At 42.7% G+C, this 26,746-nt stretch overlaps 1 protein-coding gene across 3 annotated transcripts in view; it reads right to left on the bottom strand.

The window, feature by feature from the left end:
• Positions 1-26,746, bottom strand: part of TEK (TEK receptor tyrosine kinase) — a 218,417-nt gene that overhangs the window by 127,980 nt on the left and 63,691 nt on the right. For 2 of the 3 annotated variants that reach the window (XM_030194174.1, XM_030194175.1), the window contains exons 2-3: positions 14,139-14,447; positions 8,545-8,655 (exon numbers count right to left, since the gene is read on the bottom strand). In XM_030194174.1, the coding sequence (XP_030050034.1) occupies positions 8,545-8,655; positions 14,139-14,447 (420 nt within the window). Of the gene's footprint in view, positions 1-8,544; positions 8,656-14,066; positions 14,448-26,746 lie in introns of those variants that run through there. The other variant, XM_030194176.1, reaches the window with a different exon arrangement.

Genomic DNA, 26,746 nt, shown 5'->3' with positions numbered 1-26,746 from the left:
AGTGCCATGCTACCTCCCAGCCAGTGCCTGCTCACCCAAGGCCAACGGTCTGTTCTATGATAGTAACATAGTAGCATAATACATGATGGCAGATAAAGACCTGTATGGTCCATCCAGTCTGCCCAACAAGATAAACTCATTACACATGGTATGTGATACTTCATATGTATGCCTGATCTTTATTTGTCCTTGCCATTTTTAGGGCACTGACCGTAGAAGTCTGCCCAGCACTGGCTTTGCTTCCCAATTACCGGTGTTGCCACCCAATCTCTGCTAAGCTTCAGGAGGCAGAGAAGAATTGCTGGACATGGATGGAGAGTACAGCAGGGGAGAGAGGAGAAATGCTGGCCATGGATGGAGAGGAGAGCAGAAGAGAGGAGAATTGTTGGACATGGATAGATAAAGGGGAGGGCAGGGGAGAGAGGATAATTGCTGCACATGGATGGAGGGAAGGACAGGGGGCAGAGGAGAATTGCTGGACATGGCTGGAGAGGAGAGCAGGGGAGACAGGAAAATTGGTGGGCATGAATGGATGGAGAGTTGGACGGGAGGAGGAGAAATGCTAGACATGGATAGTGTATATATATGGCCGCCCTTGCTCTCAGTAAAATACAGGCCAATGGCTCATAATAAGAGCTAGGCTTCTTAAAATCAGAATCATCTCTGATACAAAAGAGAGCTAGCTTGTAAAAATCAGAGATCACCTTTGACACAGTTACATTTCACTGTGGCAAGTGCTGAACTGGCAAGGGTGGGGGCAATCTACTCTATAAACAATCCTGAGATTGGCACCTGCAAGACGTCATAAGCAAGAGTTGCTATGGTTACGTAGAGATAGTGCTGGGTCAGCTGCACCCCGGGTGAGAACATCCAAAGGGGGGGCTACAGGAAGGTTTGGGAACATGTGAAGTCATTCTGATCAACTGATAAGGACTAGGAGCCCAGTTGAGACAGCTGGGGTCCATTGAAATGAATAGGGCCAAAATTGTATATAAGCAGCAGTTTGAGGAGTATTAGTTCAGACGAGATGAGACGAGAAGAAGAAGGAGACAAGAGGAGAAGAAGACCAGAGAAGGGAGACTCCAGAAGGCTAGAGAGAGAGGACGTGCCATGATATGCGGTTCCATTATGTGAATGCTTAACCTACCTGTATTACCATTGGTAAGATTGTAATAAACTATCTTATTATATCTACTACATATTGGGTTCCTTTCTAATTACAAGAGTCCATACTGCCTGATGGTGTAAGCCTGTCATGAGCAGATTCAAGGTTGGGAAAGCTAGATATTTGGAGGGCATATGTAACTTCGCCCAGAGAGATGAGACGGGCCACTGCTTCCGCTGCTTGATTAGCAAAGGCAGATTCAGAGAAAATAAACAATAGAGAGGAGAACTGCTGGACATGGATGGCAGAGGAGAGAGGAGAATTGCTGGACACGGATGGAGAAGAGTAGGGGAGCGAGGAGGAATGCTGGACTTGGATGAAGAAGAGGGAAGAATTGCTGGATATGGATACAGGGGAGGGAAGAGAAAGGAGAAATGCTGGACATGAATGGAGGGGAAGAAAGAGAAAAGAAGATGCACATGGATGGAGATGAGGGAAAGGGAAGAGAGGAGAAAAACTGCACATGGATGGAGAAAATAGGCAAAAGCTGGATCCATGTACCTCCTCCAGTCAATGCTATGAAGGACCCAGCTTTTACTTATGGATGTAGGGAAAGAAATGAAGAAGAAGGGAGGAAAGTAAAGAAATAAATGGAAAGGAAGCCCTGGAAATGGAGTTATGAGAACAGACAGAGAGCATCAGAATCAGAGACTGGGACTAATATAATCAGAAAAACAGTCACCAGACAACAAAGGTAGAAAAAATCATTTTATTTTCATTTTAATGTTTGGAATATGTCCAGTTTGAGAATTTACATCTGTCTTATTTTGCACTGTATAGGAGGACACTTGTTTCTTTCTATTTTTCTGGTAGTGTGCTGCATGCAGAGTCTAGCTTCTTAGGATTTCAGGATAATTTTTGAAGAATTTGAAGAGGGACTATCTCTGTTCTCCATGTGTGACTGCAAGGCCAAGTGTCTGAACAGGGATCTGTTTGTTAGGTTCTGAGATTTTTATAACATATTGTGTTTCAGATTTGGCAAGGCTGTTCTCCTAACTCCTGGTCTGTGTGCTAATTTGGTTTGTGTCATTTTGGGTATATTGGAGCCTTAACAGCTTACAGAAATTTTTTATAATGAAAAAAAAATCACGTTATTTTTTTCTCCTATACTGGTATAATATTATCATTGATGCCTGTTTATATGCCTCATGGCTGGTAAAGGGTGTGTGGCTACTGTGGGTGTGGCTTCCATAGGGGTGGAGCCATAGATGGTGACCCCACCCCTAAGGTCACCCATAATGGCTACAAAAAAAGCACTACCTAAAATTAGCTCACTTAGAATCCACGAGACATTCTGCTTTTTATTTTCTGGTTCCTAAGCTATGGATTGATCCTCCATTGAATATTTGAGGTGAACTATATATAAAACAATCAAAGTTCCTTTTAAAACATATTTTTTTTTTGTGCAGGCATTTGGAGATTCAGAGGCTTAAATTAAATTTTTGGGGGGGGGGGGGGGTTGGAGGGGGAGCATGGATCTCTGATTAGTTGTTTCTATCCTATTTGATAATGGCATTCTTTTCATCTTACCTCTATGTTGATTTTAAATGTAAGCTGCATAGACCTATATTATGATAGAGTGGGCAGTATAAAAAGTTTTAGTTAAACATTAAATAAATTTTATGCACATGGCAAAACATAGGGCACACAAGAAAATACTATACTGTGACAAAGTTTATCTAGGTGTCAGCAGCACAGAGAAACTGAATTACAGCACAGACTTGATTATCTGACCTTTGCTAATCTGACCATCCAGCATATCCGTCAGAGTCTCCCCAGTGATGTCATTGCCCTGGATTTGTCTCCCCTGCAAGTCTGTCTTGAGGCCGTCTCTACTTGGCTTCATGAACACAGGCTTTTGCCTAATCCATCCAAGACCACGGCCTGCTGGCTTATTGGTCATGGTACTGTTCCATCATTCATTCCTACCCTATTTGGTTTACCAGTCCCAACAGTTCATCTTTTAAATATTTAGGAGTAACTATAGACTCTCGGTTGACATTTATGCAACATATATCATTGGTAGTGAGGGCTGTGTTTTTTCGTTTTGCACCAGATTTGAGCGGTGAGAAGTTATCTACCTTCTGATGCTTTGCAACACTTGTCTTGCTCTGGTGATGTCCAGAATTGACTACTGTAATATCATTTTTGTGGGGATTACGCATACAAATTTGAAGCGCCTGCAATCTTTGCAGAATGCGGCCGCTCGCATGCTTTGTCATGCGGGAAGGTCCAACCACATAAATCCATTGCTTCAAAGACTGTATTGGATACCTGTAAATTTCAGGATTAAATTTAAAATTCTATTACTAACCCACAAAGCGTTACACACTGGTCTTCCATCTTATCTAGCTTCTCTTGTCATACGCTCCCACATACCTCTTACGTTCTATTAACAACCACTGGTTGGTCCTACCAGGCATTCTCAGGAGAGATGGGAAAGCACCAGGAAGACAGCTTTTTTCTTCTTGGCCCAGTTCCTGTGGAATACTTTCCCCTCTTTCACTCCTACCTGTAAATTTCAGGATTAAATTTAAAATTCTATTACTAACCCACAAAGCGTTACACACTGGTCTTCCATCTTATCTAGCTTCTCTTGTCATACGCTCCCACATACCTCTTACGTTCTATTAACAACCACTGGTTGGTCCTACCAGTCATTCTCAGGAGAGATGGGAAAGCACCAGGAAGACAGCTTTTTTCTTCTTGGCCCAGTTCCTGTGGAATACTTTCCCCTCTTTCACTCCTACCTGTAAATTTCAGGATTAAATTTAAAATTCTATTACTAACCCACAAAGCGTTACACACTGGTCTTCCATCTCATCTAGCTTCTCTTGTCATACGCTCCCACATACCTCTTACGTTCTATTAACAACCACTGGTTGGTCCTACCAGGCATTCTCAGGAGAGATGGGAAAGCACCAGGAAGACAGCTTTTTTCTTCTTGGCCCAGTTCCTGTGGAATACTTTCCCCTCTTTCACTCCGGAAGGAACATAACTTGATACTTTTTAAGAGAGCTCTAAAAATGCATTTCTTTCAATTAGACTTTGGAGATCAATCGGAGCCTTGGACAGGAGATGAACCTGAATGAGATTATTAATATGTTATATGATTTCTTTAGGGTTGATTGCATGACTCTTCGTGTGTATGACCTCTCCTATATTGTGATGGCATTCCGTTTTCTTTTTCTAGTTGCTTGTTTATTTAATTTTAGTGTAAACCACCTAGACTTGGTTTCAAATTAGACAGTATATAAAGTCTCGTAATAAATATAAGCATAAACAAGAACTGCACAGCTTCTCTTCCTGTTTTCTGGCTTCACATGCTGCGAAGAAGCCTTGTTTGATCTGAGACCGTGCTTCTCTGCAAGGGAACCATGTTTTGCAGCTGATACTCCTTCATGCACCCCTCATCGCCATTAAGAGGCGTGCAGCTTCTCTTCCAGTTTTCCAGTACTTACTGTATGTGCAGTAATTTTTGGACCTAAGACTCCGTTTTTTTCAGTGAGGGAGCTGTTTTTTTGAGACCATGCTTCCATGCAGTAATGTTTGAACCTGGGACCCTGCTTTTGCAGTGAGGGAATCGTTTTTGATTTGAGACCATGCTTCTATGCAAGGGAACCATAATTTTTTGGACCTGGGATCCCGCTATTGCAGCGAGGGAACCATTTTTGATCTGAGATGCTGCTTCTAACAATGCTTGTTTGAGCATCAGATGATGGTAAAGGAAGTGCTAAAGAAGGTGAACATTAAAGATCTTTTGAGCTGAGACCTTGCTTTTGCTACCAGGGAACCATTTTTGAAGTGAGACTGTGCTTTTGCAGAAATGGAACTAGGATAAGATTCTTGTGCACAATGAGTTTTATGCAGTACTGTATGTACACCTATTCCTGTTTGCTCATTTAAATTTACAGCACTTTCTTTATTCTTGCTCTCATTCTTAGATCTGTTTTGCCTGTGAACTTGGAGTGTGGAGAGTTTCACGTTTCAGTTCTGCTGTCTTGAGGTCTGCTTCATACTGTTATTTATTGGAGAAGACAAAGCAGTGAGCTTGAGAAATGGGGCTCCACTCGTGCTCTGCTCAGTTCTGTATTTCTGTTCACATTGCCTGCTGTCAGTGGCATACCAAGGGGGGGCGGTGGGTGCGGTCCACCCCGGGTGCACGCCACTGGAGGGGTGCCGCGCACCTGTCGGCTCTGCTTGTTCCTTGCTCCTGTTCCAGGGCAGAGGGAGCATGGAACGAGCGAAGCCGACAGGCGCGCAGCACCCCCCTCCCCCCCAGCAGGTAAAAGTGCACCCGGGGGGGGTGTCCTTTCACCAGGAGGAGGTGTCCTTTCGCTGGGGGGGGGGGGGGGGCGCATCGGCGATCCGCCCCGGGTGTCAGCCACCCTAGGAACACCACTGCCTGCTGTAGAAGACAACTCAAGTGAGATTGAACATGCAGTAGATAAATATAGTTCCTTTGCACAGTTCTGTATTTTTGTTCACACTGCCTCTGTGCAATTGCTTTATTGTGAAATACTGTATACAGCTCTGTATTTGTGCTCAAATTGCCTGCTTTACAAGACGAACAGTCATGCCCTATACCGTACATTTTATTTTCATTTTTTCATTGCTGTTTAGTGTTAATAAACAATATTTTAAATACAGATACTCTATGCCTGTCCTTTATGCATAAGGTATGTTTTCCATACATTTTTTAAAGGGGTTGCCATTGTTTTCCATATTATCCAACTTTTCACTTATCCGACAATGGGTCGGTCCCGTTTACATCAGATAATCGAGACTGTACTGTATTCACATTTGCCTGAGCTTCGCGGCAAGCTTTTCTAATTATTTAAAATAAATAATATGCCAAAATTGTTTAAAGGGTTACATTCATTAAAATAATTACTTAAATAACATTTTTGAAATCCCAGTACTATTTGCATTATTCTTGTCAAGGTAAACTTGGCTAGTAACAAACAAATTTGAATTTAGCTGATAAAGTTGCTTGAAAGAACATTTTTGCATGCATAACCTGTCAAATATTTGAGGGAATACAGAACACTGTCACTGCTGAACTTTTTGTCTGAATGGGTTCTGTTGCCTGTCTCCCACAAACTCTGGTCCCAAAACCCAATCACCCCCTGCTGCTTGCCTCAGAAGTACTTTTGTCCTTGCCAGTAGGCCCAGCTGATACCTGCTGCTTGCTTTCTATAAGCTGTAGTCTTTTCCTTCAAAACATTTCCCTAAGAGAGCAAATCATATGCCCAATATTCAAAGCGATGTAACTGGGCAGGAAAGGCTCCTTTCCGGTTAATTTGCTTCTATCCACCTAAGCGTTGATAGTCAGTGGCACTGAACCGGACAGGGCTGCTGAATATCACCACTAACCACCACGGCACTGAACAGAGAGTGCCAGAATGATCCATGGGCAGAGCATGGGTGAAGACGTGGATGAGCAGGTACTTAGTCAAGTAGCAGCAATATTCACGTCACTAACTGATTAATTAAGTGGCTAAAGTTAGGGCAGTCAAAAAGGCTGTTCTAACTTTAGCCACAGAGGTAACTGGGTACCAGTCTGAATATTGGCCAGTGCCTAGTTAACCTCTGGGTAGTGTCAGAGGGGTTTCCGGTGCCCTCTCTCATCCTAATCCCCTTCCATCCTCCCCGAAGCAAATGCTAGTCATGGTCTGAGTCCCTCATCATGAGACTACCACTAGGCGGTCACAGCAGCCATTTTGAGGCCAGACCCGAGATGAGCAGGAGCAGTGGGGGGTGAGGGGGGGGGGGGGCTCAGGCCAGGCCTAGCATTTGCTTCAAGAAGGGAAGGAGGGGAGATTGGGACTGGGGTGGAGGTATGGGGAGCAATCAGAGGGGCTGAGGCACTTCTTTCCTGTTATGTGGGTCCCGGCTGATTTTCAGCCACGGCCCGCATAACTGTCTTATGCAGGCCCCAGCTGAATATCAGGTAGGACCAGCAGAAGCTCCAGCAACTAGCTCAGTATGACTTAACCCTGAATATTCAGTGTCAGTGACCAGGCATGGCCTGGCATTGAATATCTGGGGATAGTTCTGCATTTGGAGGTCAGGGTTTAAAATAACACTAACCGCAACATCACTGTAACATCTTCTCTTACCCTCTGACCCTTGTAAAAGGAAAAAAGAAGGTGTCTACTTACCACCCTGTGACCTACTGTACATTAACAGGCATTATTAATGAACAAGCCTTATTGCCAGCAATAGGGGCTGCAGTACCCAATACACATTACTACATGTTCCCAGTTAGTATCATGAACCTCTAAGATTCAAATTCACAAAGGAAACGACTCCAACAACAGTACTACTAGCTAGATACCAACAAATCTAAAATATCTAAAATTGGTCATTTAAAAAGTATTCACCGTTGTAAGAGAACAACAATGTACCAATTGTGAAAATGTTGATGGTATTCCCCTTGTAAAATTCTGAGAAGGGTTTCATCTCTGTAGAGGATTTGAAACCTGAGCTGGAAATGGTAACAAGCTTATACTTGTGGACTCTGTAATGCATTTAGCATTTTCTTTACTATATGTTTGCATGTTTACATAAATTCCACTTTTAAAAAGGATGTTTAAACACAACATTGATATGCAACCTTTTTCAGGAGATGTGTTTTATCTAGCAATGCTCAGCTAGATATCCTCAAGAAGAAGGAATTTGGGATTTGGCTGACACCTTTTCAGTGTAGCTCAAGATGAGTTACATTCAGGTACACTAGGTATTCCCCATCTCCAGATATCTTATGATCTAAGAATGTACCTAAGGCAATGAAGGGTTAAGCGACTCGCTCGAGATCACAAGGAATTTGAACCTCTGGCTTCCCTGGTTCTCAGTCTGCTTTCTTACCACTGCCATGCATTATTTTGTAACACTGTGTTGTCTACCTTTAGAATACCCTCCAACTTCCACATTCCCCTCCACCTCCCTCATCCCCTCCTCCTCCCCCCCCCCCCCCCTGACACACACAGATTAGATCTCTGGGCAGTCATGGAAATCCTTGACAACCTGAGCATCAGAAGTACACCCTTCAAAACTGCACCTTCAGTATTACTGTTTGGCCAGAAGAGGACACCACAGTACTGGCAGCCATCTTCCCTTCATCTTGTGACTTGTGTGAATCACTTATTTTTTTAGTGTGCCTAGGTTGATAGATAGCGCATCCAAACCCAGATTCCTTGTTCCTCAGAACGCTGCATCTGTCCAACTCTGCCCTATCATATTCTGTAAGTGCCACTTCAGTTTTACAGTAAATAGGAATCAATGTGATCGGAAATCACTAACTTTCTAACACCGCTCCTTATCGCCCACAGACCAAAAACTGGAAAATTTTAAGAATAAACAAGCATTGCTCTAACCATTTTTGAAGATCAGAACATCTTCTTGTTTTTGGATATGTCTGATGAAGGAAATAGTGACGTTTTCTCCTCTGTTCACTGTAACAGTTAAGGAATCTGGAATGAAAGGTGCTGAAAAGAGAGACCGTGGGATTACACAATAATTCTTTTCTTACATAATCAATATAAAATACAATTCAGGCAACTGGAAAAATTTGCTGAAAAGTACTAGTTGTGCCTTTCCTATGGCTTCCCACCACTCTTTATTGGACTGTGCTCATTGTAACTAACACAAAGGAAACCTACCGTTGGTTTTGCTCTATGTTCCTTAGAATATCCTGAAAAATTTGTGATGAATGCTATCTGCAAGCGGATAGAACCATATAAACATTCAAGTACTTAGTTCCTTTCACTGTGCTTCTAATAAAGCATGCCATCTGCTAAATCTAGCATACTCTACTATCCTTTCCTGAAACAGTGACTTCATTCATTTATCCACCACCAAGATCAGACTCACTTGCCTGTAGTTACCAGCCTCCTCCATTTTTTCACTTTTATGAATACAGATAATGGGTAGGGGGGGGCAATTATATAACTGGGCGCCAGACATTAGGCATCTAGATACAGTACACTGTGCACTAATTATATAACAGCATCTGGGCATCCACATTCTGTTATAGAATACTAGGGTGTCAACATTTATGCACCAAAACACCTTTTAAATACATCAGAAGGCGGGACATTGAGCGGGAAGCTGGAGCCTGGAGGTGAGCCGTCGCGCTGCAACTGTCTGTTGTCGCTGCTTCCAGTAATTAATGATATGACACCTCGAATTAATCATTTGGAAGTTAGACTGCAATCACAGGAAGAAAAGATTACTAAGCTATTAATTATAAAAATTAGTGAGCACCTCATTGTAGCGACCACTTAAAAGGTATTTTCTGAATTAATTTTCTGAATTTTCTGAATCTTCAGCCCTGCAGCAACAGCAGTGGTACTAAAAAGCTGCCTGCAGCCTGCACCGGGCCTTCCCTTGGACCTGTCCCACCCCCTTCTAATACAATTTCCTGTTTGGGACAGGTCAGAGGGAAGGCCCGATGCAGGCCACAGGCAGCTTTTAAGTACCACTGCTGCGGCTACAGGGTCAAAGATTTTACCGAAAATGGAAGTAAAAGGTAAACCTGGGTGGGAAGGGGAGGGAAGAGAGAGCCATTTGAGGGGGGGGGGGGGGAGAGATGCCTGACCACATGCAGGCGATGGCAGTGGCAGTGGGGGGAAGAGGGAGAAAGCGAGAACCTCGAGTGGCTGTGGGGGGTGGGGTGAGGGAGAGAGAGAGGAAGAGAGAACCTGGGTGGCAGGGGGGAGGGAGGGAGAGAGAACCTGGGTGGCCGTGGGGTAAGGAATAGAGAACCTGGGGTGGCCATGGGGGGAAGGGAGAGAGGACAGCAGGCAGGGCTAAAAGAGGAAGGAGAAATGCTGGACTTTGCACGAGGGGGGGGGGAATAGGGAGAGTAGTCAAACTAAAGGATGAGGGAGAAAAGGATGGAAGGAGAAGAGAGAGGGAGAGATAATGGACCTGGAGTGGAGAGGATTGAGGGAAGGAAGAAAGAGAGAGGTGTTGGGGAGGGGGGTTGAGAGAGAGATAATGGACCTGGAGGTAGATGAGAGGAGAGGAAGGGAGAGAGAGTTGGACCTGGAGGCGGGAGTAAGGAAGATGTTGGGCGTTTAATCAGTGGCATAGCCACAGGGGAGAGGAGGGACCTTGGAGACCTAGGCCCCTGTTCAATGGCTGGTGGGGTAGCTCAAGCCCCACCAGCCAAAGAAATCCTCTGCCTGCATTACCCCCTTCCTCCTTATAGTGCCTCATGAGCAAGGAAGTCAGCAGGGTGCCTTCAGCCACCAATGCTTGTTCAGTTTTTGCATGAACTCAGCATGTTTGGGAAGTGCTGGCATCAGCTGCTTGAGGCACACTGCTGATTTCCTCAATCCTGAGACAGCACAAGGAGGAAGGGGGCTGCTTTGGCAGTGGATTTCTTTGATTGGCAGGGCTTTGGCATCCCTACCAGCAAAAGTATGATATCTAATGGGGGGAGGAAATATGTGCCCCCCAGTCCATCCCTGTGCCTCTTTCAATGGACTGCTGGCTATGCCCTGCATTTAATCATGCAATAAAATGTGAGATTAAATTTTTTAATCACGTTTTTGATCACAATTACAAATGCAGCCCTATTTGCAACTAGCAAGGCTCGCTGGGACTGGATGGCCAACATCCAATCCCAGTATGCCTTGCATGGAGGAGTGGAACACTGAAGCATTTAAACTGCTTCAGCATCTATCATGATCTTTTTTTGAGCCTGCTCACTACCTCAGCTGCCTTCTGCCTGACAGAACCAACCAGATTCTGCTGCTTAGTACAGTCAACCAGACCGACCGCACCTGCTGCTTAGTGCCTAGCTGTACTGTCTACCAGATGCCTGGACTGAAGATCATTTGCCTCTGCTGCCTGCCAGCTTCTGCTGGCCCACCACTGCTGCCTGCTGCTGCTCTAAGTGACTTGAAAGAACTGCTTTTCCAGAGCAGGTAAGGGTTCTGGTCTTGTTTTGAGTCCCGAGGGGGGGGGGAGGCTGGGAGTGGATGGAATGTGGAATGGTGGAAGTTGCTGTTGGGGAGGGAGGTAGAGAGGACGGATTTGCAGGAGATGTTGCTGTTAGGGGGAGAAGGGAGGGTGAAATTGAGGGAGATGTTGCTGTTTGGGCGGAGCAGGGGATGGGACAGGTGGGAGGTGGGGCAGGGGTGGGACTAGTGGGAGGTGGGGCTTGGGAGCGCATAAACAAAAGCTGGTCTGGGGCACCACAACCTCTTAATCCAACCCTGTTAATTTGCACACACAACTTAATCGCCAAACAAGCCAATCAGTGCCAAGAATCAACTGCTAACAACCAATTATTGGGATTAATTGGCCTTAATTATGATATATGCACAGGCCATATTCTATAATGATATGCGTGTAAAACCTAATGCATGAAAATTTAGGGGGTGTGGGGTAGAGTCGTTTTGGGAGCTTTCCAAAATGTTAGTCGCGTAAATATAGAATTCAGCCTAATTTAGGTGCTGACATGTACAACAATTGCTGGCACCTAAATTTATACATGGTTTATGCCCTAAGCACTATTCTATAAAGGACATGTATCCTTTACAGAATAGCAATCAGTGTGTAAAATTGTCAGCGACATTTTTTAGGCCCTGCTTATAGAATTTACCTCTAAGTTAGTTGTGCATTCAGAATAATGCCAAGTTCACACCTAGCAGTTACACACATAATTGTTAATATTCTATAACTTATGCATGCAATTGGCACCATACATTTAGATGACCTGTTATAGACCTTCCTTATAATCCTAGGATGTATCCTATCTTGCTCTATTGACTTATCTAATATCTATGTATACTTATAGCCAAATGAAAACATGCTAATATTAGTGTTCAACAAAATGAACACCATTAATGATGAAACTTTACACCATTAATGCTATACTTAATAGGAATCTTCTACTTTGTTTAGTTTCAGGTTCTAAATGAAATTAAAGAAAAACCTAAGAACATATGAAAAGCCATTTTGAATCAAACCAAGACCAAACAGTCCAGCATCCTATTTCTGACAGTGACCAGACCAGGTCAAAACTACCTAGATTATCCCAAAATGAAGATCTGTTTCTGATAAGCTCATATGCGATCACCCTGGTCCCGTCAGGAGCAAGAGAAAGAGACCCCGGCGCCAGGCCCTCCTTGGAGGCCCAGGTCCGGAGAATTTTGACCCCACTGACCCCTCTCTTGGCGGCCCTGTGGTATGTAAATGCAAGGAGGGCATACACAAGGGGGAGCATGGGTGGGCAATGTGCAGGACTCCCATTTATGCATGTAACTTACAGATTACAATAAATTAAGCATGAACATGCCACATTTATATGATCGCAGTTCACTGGCATAACCAGACCTATCAATGGGCCCAAAATCAGGATGGGTGGGCTGTACAAAATTTCCCCTCCACCTTTTTCCTGCATCTCTCTCTCCTCTGCCCTAGATCCAATATTAGCCCCACTCCCCCCAGTCTTCACTGGTGAAGCAGTAATGCACCTTCATTGCCTGCACTGGCTTTGCAGGCTTCCCTCTGCACATCTAGGAAACAGGAAGTGATGTAGGCGAGGGTGGGACGTGGCACAAGGAATACTGTGGGGGGCCGAACCTGGCAGTAGAAACGGAGGTGCATCACTGCTGCGCTGATAAGATGCTGAGGTAGAACAGAAAGGGAAGGAGAGCTGCCAGGTCACAGGAGGGACAGAGATGGGAGAGAGCAGAGTGAGGTGGCTGCCACTGAACCTTTTTGGTGGGTCATTCAAGGTGGGCCTGAGCTAACCCAGGTCCACCTGTAACTACACCACTGCTGCAGTTATACCAGGCCTATAGCTGGTATAGCTTTGGGTGTGTAAATGTAAGGTGTGCTGATACCAGGTTATGTTAGTATTCTACCACAGAATTTGGCTGCTCAGATGCCATTATAGAATAGGCTCTCACCATGCATCCTTGGGACACCTACATGGAGATGCCCAGTTATAAAATTGCCCCGATAGAGTACGAGGTAACTTGACGGTAATACAGGGGCCCAATTAAGGTATGGGGGGGGGGGCGTTATTTTATAACTAGTTGTGGCAGCAATAGTCTGGGGTGGAGGAATGGGACTCAGGGTCCTTTTAATAAGGTGCGCTAACAGATTTAGAACGCACGAATGATTAGTGCACACTAAATGATAAGACACCCATAGGAATATAATGGGACTCTTATCATTTAGCACATTCTAATCATTAGTGCATGCTAAATCCAATAGCACACCTTAGTAAAAGGACCCCCTTAACCTTTTTTCTATTTCTTTCATTTTTTCCTGTTTTCTTTTTAATGTATTTAATTTTAAAGATATAACAAAATACAAATAAAACAAAAATAAAAACCATTTAAAAATATGAAAAGTAAAATACAAAAATGTTCATTCACATCCCTATTACATAACCTTAAAAAGAGCACCAGCTTACTGAGACCAACCTGTGTATTTATCAGATTATTTGCCCACATAACACAACGTTCATAGTCATTTGCCTGGGTTAATAGATTACTCTCATGGAAAATTTCTTCCCTTATAAGTAGAAGGTATGCGAAGTCTTTTAGAATGCATGTACTTGAACCAGAGTATAAAAGAAGTATCTCAAGGATGTGTTCAGCTCAGAGGACGAATGCTTGTGCATTTGATTTTCAACCGTACACATCCTGCTTCACTCCTGATTGGCTATTTAGCAGTAGAATTACACAATTAGTTTGTATGCACATAGCTGGTAGCCAGTTTTCGAAGAGAAAACACCCACAAACTGTAGCTTCCCTTTGAACATTCACTAAAAGGTACATGCATGCTAAAGTGTACAAGTATTTCACTACACCATGAGCTATTGAAAATTGCCCCCATCTAATGTACTGGTTTCATCATATGCAATATCTACCTGTTTTTAAAGAGAGCATCAGTCAGTATGTGGAACACCCCTGCAGTATATTGAGATCGCTGCCTATAGTACCTTGCTCTGACATCTTCATGGTTCGTATCCTTGTCACCGCATCTTTGACTTTTCCCTCACAGTAGTAAGTGCCTATGGTCTCACTAGCTTTTTCTCTTTTCCACATCGCTATTTTGATCACACGTCGGTTCTCATCTTGAGTAACATTCAAAAAGAGCTGTGGCTGGTTCTTCAAGACATCGTCGCGCCCTATGGTGATGGATTCTGGGGAGCTCCATTCGGGAGCTATACAGATTAATGATGTTTCAGCATTGGATACCAGAGGAAGGGAATTGATTAGTATCAGGTCCATTGTTGCTTCTACATCACCTGAAAAGAAGCAAAACAACACAAAAGACTTTAATAAGTTGCTGGAGCCTTTTCTATTGGAAACCTAATCAGCTTTTAATGTTTTGTGTAAGATTGATTGGTCCTGCATCATCAAAGACCTATGTATTCAAACAGCTGATCAATCACACACCTTATATGGAATCAAAACCATTCTTTTTTTTAAATTTTTTATTTATAACCATTTAAATTTTTACAAGCGATAAAACAACTTGCTGGAAATACAGATAAAGTAATATGTAGGAATTATTTCAGTCAGGTAATTCTATTCTCTTCCTTAGACCACTAAATAGGGAGAGTGAAACAAGATAAGGAGATCAATTAAACAGTAAACAGAAAAAAAACCGTGGTATTAACCTGATATTACTCATCTAATTCATTATTCCACATTGATCATCTGGTTGGCTTCTTCAAGGCCAATACGGTGTATAGTCAAATCATTTCATTGAAAAACATACTTATTGTCCAATATTAGTTAGAAATAATACATCTGATTACATTCTTTCTCTTTTAAAAACCAGAAGTTATTTAACAATACATATACTTAAGTCTCTAATTCAGATCCCACTGATTAAAGTAATCCCAGTTTTCACAGGCTTCACTCCTTTTAAAGTAATAATTTGAGAAAATATTTCTGAGGAAAACTTTAGGAGTCATACCCGGAACTCTGGGAAAAACAATAATCTCGATATTAATCATCTATAATAATATTAATTTTATTATTCAAAATTTCTGGTCTATTATCATAACCACTTCTTGCTCATGTAGATTCATTTGTTATATCAATTTTTTACTCTCAAAGGGTTCAGTTGAATTGTCCATGTAACTCTCTAATAAAATTATATCTGAAACAAAATTATTTACTGCCCCTGTTAGGTCCCGAAGCGCCTTCCAGATGGTATTCAATGTAACCTCCACGGGCGCCAAAAAGAATCAAAACCATTCTATGCGATACCCAAAACTTTCTTTAACAGGTCAATCATATTTTTTATTATCTCAATTGTCCATCTCTCAACCCAAAAAAGTTACATGAAATGGTGAGTTTGATTTTCAAACAAAAGAAGTTTCTTATTCCAGTCTCGTGTATTCCTGTGTAAATAATTCGCACAATGCACCAGCTGTGAGAAACATGGAGCAGAATTCAGTAAATGGCGTTCATAGTTAGGCACTGGCAAGATCTGCGCTAAGCTGGTGTTCTGTAAAGGGTGTTCTGTGCAGAGTGCCTTTTATAGAATATTAGCTTAGCATGGATTTCGTTCTAACTTTGCGCGCAAGCATTTAGTACCAAATTCTATAGATAACGCCTGAAAAATCCGCGTGGAAGAAGTTTCTGTCTAAGCGTATTCTATCAGCGGCACCTAGATTTAGGTGTGGTATATAGAATATGCTTAGTTGATATCCCAGCACCTAGAACTATGTGCGTGCATTTACACCAAGGAACACGTGCCATAAATACCAGTGTGTAAATTTAAGCGCAGAGGGCCATATTCTATAACAGTACACATAAATTTTGGAATTCCCATGAAATGCCCTTATCCCTGCCCATAACTGCACCCCTTTTTAACTGTGCGTATTAGAATGTAGGCACTCTGCGTTACAGAATACACTTAGTGAGTTGTAACATACATAGTAACATAGTAGATGACAGCAGATAAAGACCTGTACGGTCCATCCAGTCTGCCCAACAAGATAAACTCATATGTGCTACTTTATATGTACACCTGACCTTGATTTATCCTTGCCATTTTCGGGGGCATAGATTGTAGAAGTCTGCCCAGTACTTGCCCCACCTCCCAACCACCGGTGCTGCCATCCAATCTCCGCTAAGCTTCTGAGGATCCAGTTGTGCGTGTAAATTCTAATTATTGCCAATTAGTGCTCATTATTGCTCGTTAAGTGCTGTTATCAATGCTGATTCGCTTGTTAAACCAACTAAATTATGCATTTTGATAGCTTGTTAAGCCAATTAAATTACGCATATTATTTTAGAGTATGCTTGGATTTTGGTGTGGAACACTAGGTGCGATATATAGAATCCGGGGGTTACTGCCTGATGTAAATGATGGCACCCAGTTTACAGCAGCTGGGCATGCATTTTACAGTACTGTATAATATCATGCCTAACTTCTGGGAACTCCCCCCTCCACTAGGTATCTGCCTAGGGCAGTAGAATTTAGGGCCCTCCCCCTGCTTAGCCCTGCTGTCCAGAGAAGGTAGAGCACTGTGTGGGCCCCTTAACTACTATTACTCTCTTACCCTTTCCCTTTTTCTTCTTACCCTGTTCCTTCTATCCTATTTCATATAATTGTAATTGTATAACAACTGGTCTGGCGATAGCCTTATCAGTACATTGTAAGCCACTTTGAGTCTGCATACATGTGGAAAAAAGTGGGGTATAAATGTGCATAAATTAATAAATTAATTAATCATTTATATAGCGCTACTAGATGTATGCAGCGCTAAACACATTATATGCAGGTACTTTCTCTGTCCCTAGAGGGCTTCAGGGACATAGCCAGACATCAAGGTGGGAGGGGGCCAGAGCCCAAGGTGGAGGGGGCACATTTTGGTTGACACCCCGCCGCCACCATCCCCTTCTGCCGCCTCACATGTTGCTGCTGTAAGCAGCAACCCCCGCCAGCTGAAGCACCACTGCTGCAAATACTTTGGCTGGCGGGGGTCCCTAACCCCTGCTAGTGCTGAACTAAGTCTTCAGCTGGCAGGGCTTGGGGACCCCTGGCAGCCAACCAAGGGCCCAAAGCAAATTTGGGGGGACCCAAGCCCCCATGGCCCCACCTAGCTACACTCCTGGAGGGCTCACAATCTTAAGTTTTGTATCTGGGGCAATGGAGGGTTAAGTGACTTCCTCAAGATCACAAGGAGCTGCAGTGGGAATTGAACCCAGGTTGCCAAAATCAAAGCTCGCTCCACTAACCATAAGGCTACTCTGCCACTCTATGCTGAAGTGCTGCCTTGTCCTGCCCCCTCTGAGACAGATTTCCTCTCAGAAGGGGGTAGGGCATTGTAGGGGTTCAGCATGGGTCTGTACTTACAGAGTCCACACAATATTTTTTTAAGCTCAGTGCAGATGCTGGGGGAGGCAGGGAGTATCGACAGATGAACGGGGGAAGAAAGGGAGAGATTCTAGAAACCTTGGGAGGAGGGTAGAAGTGAGATGCTGGCCACCTGAGAGAGATGCAGGCAATTAAAGGGCATAAGGAAGGGAAGGGGAGATGCTGTCCTATGGAGGGGGGGAGTGGTAAGGCCTTGAACTGGTGTAAAGTGTTTCCACCTTACATGTAAGCACATTTTTAGCCATTTGCACTAGTAGTCTGTAAAGTAAGTACCTTCTATTCTCTATAAAATAGGCTTGAAATAGGCAGCATATGCATATTACACAATTACTCTCCATCCCCCAGATTCTATAAACGGCAACTAAAGTTGCGCGTGCAAATCTGCACACATCGCCAAAACTTCATTGTTTAACAAGCTAATCAGCTCTAACTGACCGCTAACAAGCAATTATCAGCACTAATTAGCACTAATTAGATTTTACGTGCACAATTTTCTAAGTGTATTCTGTAAAGTGGTACGTGTAAATTCTAATGTGCAGATCACAAAAGGGGGCATGGCTGTGGGCGGGGCATGGGCATTCTGAAAATTTATGTGCACTGTTACAGAACATGCCTGATCCTCGACTAAATAAGACGTGGGCATTTACCCCAGGTTTTAGTTGGCATAAATGGCTGTGCCTAAATTTTAGTCTATTCTATAAACTACACATAACTTTAGGCAAGATTTATAGAATAGTGCTAAGTGCATTTTTTTATCAACACCAATTTTTTTGGTGCCATATATAGAATCTGGCCCCATATGTATAAATTATACATATAAGTGCCAAATATCAATGCTTTTATGTGTAGAGGTCCCTACGGGGACCCGTTTCGCTATGGCTTCATCCGGAGACCTCACCTCTTTTTGTGACAATCATGGGTACTTAGTGCCAGCCTCCAGGCCTACCTGAGGGATCCGAGGGACAAAACATGTTGCAGTTTTTGAAATGGTGGCTTCCCTCATGGATTTAAAATTTGACTGTCCCTCAATGCTGTAGGGACCTCTACCCAGGAGTTCACAGCGTTTATACAAACAAAAGCAGTTAACGATTATTTGAAGCCATTTAGAAGCAGGGCTTCTTAAAGCTGAGTAATATTTTACTACATACAGTTGTTGAATGAGAGTTATTGTCAATTAAAAATGCATATTTTTGGTTTATTCAACAATGGTGAAAAGGAGGTTTTTTTTAGACCAATGATGACTTTTGGTCAATCACACACAGGGGTACACAATCAGTTCCAAGAGTGTGGTTTAAGGTCTAAATTAGGTCTTTTCCTCCTAATTTTTAATTTTCATTAACAAAATATTGAGAAGAATAAGATGCTTTTATTCTAAATCTTTAAGTAAGATACCATACAGGATTTATAGAGTAACTAGGGATTGGCCTACATGTTACGCAGCTCCTGTATAATGTGGAGGATGAAGGACGATTTCTCTTAGCACATGCGACAAAACTTCCTATTCAGCATTTTGATGTCTTGTCTTACGACGTATCGTGTGGAAGACATATATGAGAATGGACATGGATATTGTAATGGCCCCTCACTTGTTTGACAACATGTGTTTGCTGTGATAGATGTGTATTTGCAACTATGATGGCAGTGCTGCTGCCACTAGTTAGGGTGCTGTTTTGGTCTCTGAGTCAGTAGGAAGATTGGTGGTAATGGAACTCACATTGAGAGTGTGGTGTGTCACCAGACCATGCACCTTTCCTTGTTGTGCTGGTGAATTGTTACAGTGTTGTGCACAAACGTATTGTCATCTACAGGACCCTCCATATGTCATGTTTACGGATGGGGTGTGTTGTGGTGTTACTGGTGTCATATCTGTGGATAAATGATAGCAGGCAAGAGGTTTGTGTCATATAGATGTACAGGCTTTCCTTTCTAGAAGTTGGCATTCTGCTGTAGATATTGTCCCTGTCTGCATATCCTGCCACAGCACTGTCATGAGTCCATGAGGGCTTGTTTGGGGCCTAATTCCACTTGTCTGTACCATGATCCTGGGAGCAATGCACATGGTGTTTATGGAAAGTAGTGCAATTGATATTTCTAGTGGGATGTTCATTACAGGAAATAGCTATTGGTCGATTTTGGACTGCTCTTGTATGTTTACAACTTTCTTTCTGTAATACGCCAGCTAACTTATATGTCTCTACCTCAACGTTCATTTTTGTTTTTGGAACGTTCCGTAAGAAATTAAAAACCCACTTATGCGGCATTTATTATTGATACTTTTTATGAGATGATAATTTAATAATATCTTTCCTAGAAATATCTAGTTGAACATTTTGTATGCCGCATAAAACCTATACTGGTCATTTGCACAATATAAGTAACATTTGTATTTGTAATATTCCCGAGAGCTGTCCGAAGTCCATCTCACACCATAGATAACAAAATCTCCTCTGTGAATATTTCCTGTGGCTGTCATTGATACCTGGCAAGCTACGCCTGCCTTGCTTTCGGATGTTAGTGTGTGCTTGGGTATTCTTAGGGAGTACTGTAGGGAATGCACGATTCAAGTCTGCCAAGAAAGGAAATAACACAGAAGAGAAATATGTCGCCTTCTTATTTTTGTGCTGAGTGTCAGGAAATACAAGATTTTCACTGGAAACAAAAACTGGTTTAATGATTCATCCCAAACTATTACTCCACAGAATGATCCTTCTTGTAGGGTTTAATTTTGAAGTAAACATAAGTATTACCATACTGGGACAGACCAAAGGTCCATCAACCCAGCATCCTGTTTCCAACAGTGGCCAATCCAGGTCACAAATACCTGGCAATTGATTACAACTTTTTTTTTAATTAGCTGTTTACATCTTCCCTATGAACAATTCCTGAAAAAATGGTTCAGTAGAAGTCAAAGAACCCAACAGCACAAGTGATGCTCCCATGGGTTCAGCCGTAATACATGGCATGTGCTACTACTGCTATCGGTGCTGCACTGTGAATGCAAATGTGCATTAGGAATGATGTGCCTGCCCCAGTGCTGCAAACAAGTCTTGGTTTTCCGCTTGTAAATTGAACCAGGCACATATAAATATCCATCAACGCTACCCTGATGTAGTGCTCTGGTACTATAATCCATCATTCCTACAGTTATAATACCAGCAAGACATAATTTTGTTATATACTATTTGTTGGTCATATAGAACATGAAAGCCTTGTGATGTTTGACAAGAATACTACCAGGCAGTCTCTCTCCTTTCTCGTTCTTCCTTCCTGCTCAGTTGGAACCAGAGACTTCATTCTCAACTACCCAGGGATTTTTCCTCTATTTTAGCATTACTCTTGGCATGGTTATTGCAACAATGGTTCTGAGGCTGGGAATCATGCATCAGAATCATGCATCAAAACTCCTACTGGAAGCCGTATCATGGATTCTAACTCAAGCCAACAGGTATCACCTGTAAAAATGACCAGTATTCTCATCCTCCCATGATCTGTGAATGTTAATAATAATAAGAAGAAGGAGAATCATGATAAGAATTGGTGCAACTTTCTTGACTGCCCTTTGGCCTAACGGCCTATCAAAATGATTTACAATTAAAATTTTTTTACAAAAATAATAGTAATAAAACACACAAATGATAACAGGGAAGGAAAATCTAGTGCTAGACTATAAATTCAAAGATCAAATGCTTACTTGAAAAACCTGAAGCATTCATCTAGCTGTTCCAGCAGCATCTTCAGCTCTGGTGGATCTGCAGTATGGGAGATCTGATCCAAGAATCAAACTGAGCACTCCTGCTTGCTATAGTCAACAAGGCCACTAATCAGCTGGGTCATCCCTTCTCGGTATCTTTATAATCCTATCTCAAATGAACTTGGGTGCTAAAATTATCTGGAGGTATCATTCAGTTACCTTGATGCAACAGAGAATGACTTTAGAACTCCAGATACAACTTAAGCAACCGCAGTGCAAACCACATTAGACAATACCACAAAATCTAGCAAAATTAAAAAAAAAAAAAATAATAATAATAATAATATATATAAAAATATATATATGATGAAACATACTTTTAAAAGTATATTTATAATTCCAGAGAGCAATATTGTTATGAACTTATACGTATATATATATATACTGTATATATATATATATATATATATATATATATATATATAGTATATATTGTATATAGAGTGCAGGAGGGCCTATGGTTAAAGCAGCAGTCCTAGGGTTAAATCCCATAGGAATTCCTTGTGGTTTTTGGCAAGTCATTTAACCCCCTCATGCCTCAGGAGAAAGGCAATGGCAAACCACTCCTTTATCATGCCAAGAAACCCACTGGAGGGTCACCAGGAATTAATCCTGATTCAAAGGCACATCTGGATATGGGTGTATTGTATGTATACACACACATACAATTTCATAATAATATTGATTCCTGGAATTATTTATGATTATTGAACTTTTAAAGGGGTGTAAATCATTTGGATCCAAAGATTGCCACAGTGATCAGAGCATAACCACAAAAAAAGCAGCATAAGGACAGGTTGAGGGCAAATCTATAATGGTGTGCCTATTTATTTATTTATTTATTAGTATTTTTATCCCACATTTGCCAAAAAGTAATATCAGTTCAATGTGGCTTTCATATATAAGTAAGATGATACATTACAAATAAACATAGAATCAAGAAAAAGTGAACAGTTGTTTAAATGCATTTAGAGCATTTTGTATCAGATACATAATTATAAGAATTCTATTTCATTTTTAGAGAGTTAATTGGCATCCTGTGATAGGAACGTTTTGAATAAAAAGGCTTTTAAAGAATTCCAGCATAGTAGGTAATTGTTTAAATGTCTTATTCTCTTCGGGAGTGTATTGCATCATTTTGTGGCTAGGTAAGGGAAACCACTATTTGGATCCTATTCTGTACAGGAAAGCAGGTGACTACCTTCCTCTATGGAATATTAGCACAATCAGATACTGTATATAAGTGTGGATGTGTTTAGGCCTGAGCATTTGAACTGTTACGCTAGTATTCTATAAAGACCTACTTTTCCTGATAGTATAAGCTCCAATTAGCTACACCATTATAGAATTACCCTCAAAATGGCCACTGTTCTTGTGCTTAGGATCAAATCAGGAATATCTGCCCACTATAAAAGTGCCTGGCTCACATTAGCCTGAATGGTGGTGACAGAGACGTCTGATAGATCCTATACAATAGGATAGCGTTGAATAATATAAAGATCTGTTGAAATAATATGTGAGTTGGGTACTATATTGTGAATAGAACAAGACAGTGGCACTTAAAGTAGTCAAAATAATACAGTTCAAAAATAGACCCCCAGTGTAACTTGCGAATACAAAATCTATGTCCACGTGCATAAATTAAACATCATCAATTATGAAATAAGAACCTACAGTATTGATCTCAGTGATGACTTTTTTCATATGAGGAACTCGCCCCATGATTCATCTCACTCTTCATTGGTCCATACTGAGGTATGTTTATTTAGCTTGATACTCTCGCATATTTATTATTTTTTTATAAATATAAATACTTGTTTTTTCTTTTTTCTTAAAATATATTGATTTCAGAAATCAGTATCAGAACTTATCTTTTAGTATAAGAAGGACCAACAGTGGTCAATCCAGGTCACAAGTACCTGGCAGAAACCCAATTAGTAGCAACATTCCATGCATCAATTCCAGGACAAGCAGTGGTTTCTCCATGTCTGTCTCAATAGCAGACTATGGACTTTTCCTCCAGGAACTTGTCCAAACCTCTCTCCCCTCTTGGCCCCATCCCCTCCTTTCCTTCCTTTTTCAAATACACACCCATTCCCCTTTCTTTTCCTGTCCTGCTCCTTCCCTTTTTGCTACCCCTCTATACCTCCATCCCTTCCTATCCATACTATCCCTTCTCTCTTGCTGCCCCCACTCCCTATCCAGTATCATCCCAACCCCACAGTACAGTTTTTTTCCTTTCCAAATAGCCCAAATCAGTGGCAGGCTCAAACTCTTCCCCTTGGCAGCCCCAACCCTTGATGTTCTGAAATTTCTTCTTTCTTGTTGCTCCACTCCCTCTCCAGTATAATCCTAACCCCATAGTAAAGTTAATAGTTTGTTTTTTTTTGCTTATGCCAGATAACCAAAATTAGTGGCAGGCCCAAACTCTCCGCCTCTGAATTCCCATCCCTTCCTTTCTCCACCATCCAATATTTCTTGCTGCTCCCACTCGCTCTCTAATATCATCTCAGTGACCCAATCCCCAGTAAAATGAATAGTTTTTCTTTTGTTATTGTTTTACCAAGTAGCTCAGATCAATGGTAGTCACTGCCTAGTGTAAGTTCTGAAGGAACCACATGCCACTATGCATTCAGAGCTCTGCTCCTGGCATCTGAGCTGAGGCAGTGGCAAGCCAAGGTGCAAGGCTGCAGCCTCACTGCAATCGGGTCTCCTGTCCCCACTCTCATGGGGTTCAGAGGAGTCCAGGGCGAAAGTATGGCTTTCTGAGATTCAGTTCAGCACAGCACTTAACACTACTGTGTCTCATTGCTGGGTTGGGAGCTGCCACTTGCTTTCAGCTTGGCATTCCTGCAGAGTTCCCTCCATTTCATGTCCTCTGCATCCCTGTGATTATGAAAGACACCATTCAGCTTATGACAGATCACAACCCAGGCTTTTTGTTTTGTATAGGTGCTAAGGCATTGTCTTACCATATCAAAGAAATTCATTTGGTGGCATAGAACCTCCCTGACAAGCATCCCCACTTCTTCTGAGGTAAAGTTACACTTTAGGATCAAAACCTGTTGATAGGGCCCTTTTTAATGTTCCCTATGGCACAAGTCTCAGAGATTGTAAAATGGCAACCTGTATGTTTATATATGTGCTAGAAAAATGATGAGGTAGGACGGCTGAAAACATTGCTTCTCTGAGGACAAGTAGGCCTTTGTATTCTCACAGACGGGTGACATTATCTGACGGAGCCCGATGCGGATGCTGACTAGCAAGTTGTAGGATTTTCTAGCAGTGTCCCACTGCACATGCGCAGCTGACTTCCTGCCCAATGCACGAGCACAGTTCCCTTAGTCTTCGTTTTTCCATGGAGATGAGGGAACACGTTTGTCTTCTCATTGCCGTGCATATTTTCTCTAAGTGCCTTCCCGTGCAGTCCCTTTTTACTGTTTCTGAGTTTTCAGTAATTTTCTTTATATTCCATTTCTCCTTTTTTTTTCCCCACTTTATTTTCTTAATTTTTTTGATATTTTAAGTTTCCTTCGGTTTTTCATGACCAGCTAGGCCTGTGAGTTCGGCCGGAGCCCCAACCTCAATTTGCCACTGCTCCTTTTTCGGTTCAAAATTGAGTTTAATTTGGCCTCGACTCTTTATTGGATGTCTCAGAAGACTCCCAGTGGCTTCAAGTTGTGTGTCCAATGCAATTGCTGATATCTATCACAGACCTCAAGGTGCATTGTGTGCCTTGGGCCTGACCTTGACTCTAACTCCGTTTACAAATGCAGTTGAGGACACAGAGAGCATAGTAGGCACAGCAGGAACAACATCTTGGCTCCTCAAAGTCTGGTGCATCTAACTTTATGGCTGCAAAGGCTTCAACATCCAGTGGGAGTGCACCAGCATTGAGACAGTCTCTACCTCTCTCTACTTCGGGCACTGAAAGTAGGCCATGGTACTGGTCATCATTGGACCCTACGCCAAGGTTGCACTGGATTCGTCAGTGTCCTCACTGGCACTGAAGGACCCCAATGCGGTGCCTCAGGGGAAGCCAAGCATCAATCCTCCTCGATGCATGGTGATGGGAGCATTGGGCCATCAGTATCGCTAGTACCCAAGAAGCGCTGGCACTGCTCCCCCTCTTTGGAAGAGGTGTCAGTGCACGAGCCTCAGAGCAGCCAGGTCCCTGCTACTGGTTTGACACCAAGACCTTTTCAGGTTGCCTCACTACCATCTCCTTGCCTTTGCTGATGCCTTTCTTCGATAAGCAGTTTCAAGCCATGCTCAGGGAGGAGCTGGCGCAGATGCTGCAGCAGTACACTGCTCAGGCATCAAGGGTGCTTGTGCCAGCTGTGGATCAGCTCCAGACTCTTCCTGAGGCTCCTTCTATGTCTATGCAGGCATCTTCAATACCGGCACCTTGAAGGGTGTTGACGTCGACATCAACATATACTGTACCACTCTCAACGTCAGGGGAGGAAGCTTCACCGAAGTTTGAAAGTAGGGCTGTACCTCAGCGCTCTTCAGGGAGTGGACATGGTTCCATAGAACGAGGCAGATACTGGCTCACCAGACCTGCTCTGAGTATGGGGAGGAGTCTGACTGGGACCGCTCATGGATTCATAGAAAGATCCACATTACTTCTCAGAGGAGGAGTCTTATGCTATTCCCTCTGATCTCTCCCCACCTCAGGAGAAGTGAAAATCTCTGCCTGAGGGTTCTCTTTCACTGATTTTGTCAGGTAGATGGTATTGGCCATCCCTTTAAAGTTGGAAATGGAGGAAGAGCCCAGGGCTGAGATGCTGACTGTCCTGGACAACGAGTCTCCTCCTAAGGAAAGGGTCACGGTACCATTGAGCCCTATCCTTAAGGATGCACTGACGAAGAACTGGAAATCTCCCCTCTCAGTGCAGATGGTACCAAAGAAGGTGAATACGCAGTATCATATCCAAAAGGCTCCCAGATTCAAGAAAGCCCAACTCCCGCACCATTCTCTGGTGCTCGAATCTGCCCTCGAACAAGTTACAAGTTCCAGGACTCATGCCTCGGAGCCCCCAGGTAGAGAGGCTCGGACACTAGATTTGTTTGGGAGGAAGACATTTCAGGCCTTGATGCTCATTGCTCGCATCCAGTCCTACCAGCTCTACATGAGCCTGTACTTGCAGTTCCTGGTCTGCAGTACACTTAATCTAGTAGACTCTCTCCCACAGGAGCAGGCTGCAGAGCTTCATCAGTTGGCCACTAAGCAGCTAGAGCATAGAAAATATCTGGTCAGAGGGACTTATGATTCTTTTGATGTGGCATCCAAAATCTCTGCCATGGGTGTGGGGATGTGCAGACTCTCATGGATGCATGTCTCTGACCTGGAACCAGCGGTTCAGGAGAGGTTACCAGATGTTCCATGCTGAGGGGACAACTTGTTTGGAGATAAAGTAGAGGAGGTTGCTGCCCTCAAAGAAACACACTGA

This window comes from Microcaecilia unicolor, chromosome 2, assembly GCF_901765095.1.
Source record: "Microcaecilia unicolor chromosome 2, aMicUni1.1, whole genome shotgun sequence".
Lineage (NCBI taxonomy): Eukaryota > Metazoa > Chordata > Amphibia > Gymnophiona > Siphonopidae > Microcaecilia > Microcaecilia unicolor.
Note: the sequence above shows the minus strand (reverse complement) of the source record. Positions and strands in the feature narration are given on the sequence as shown.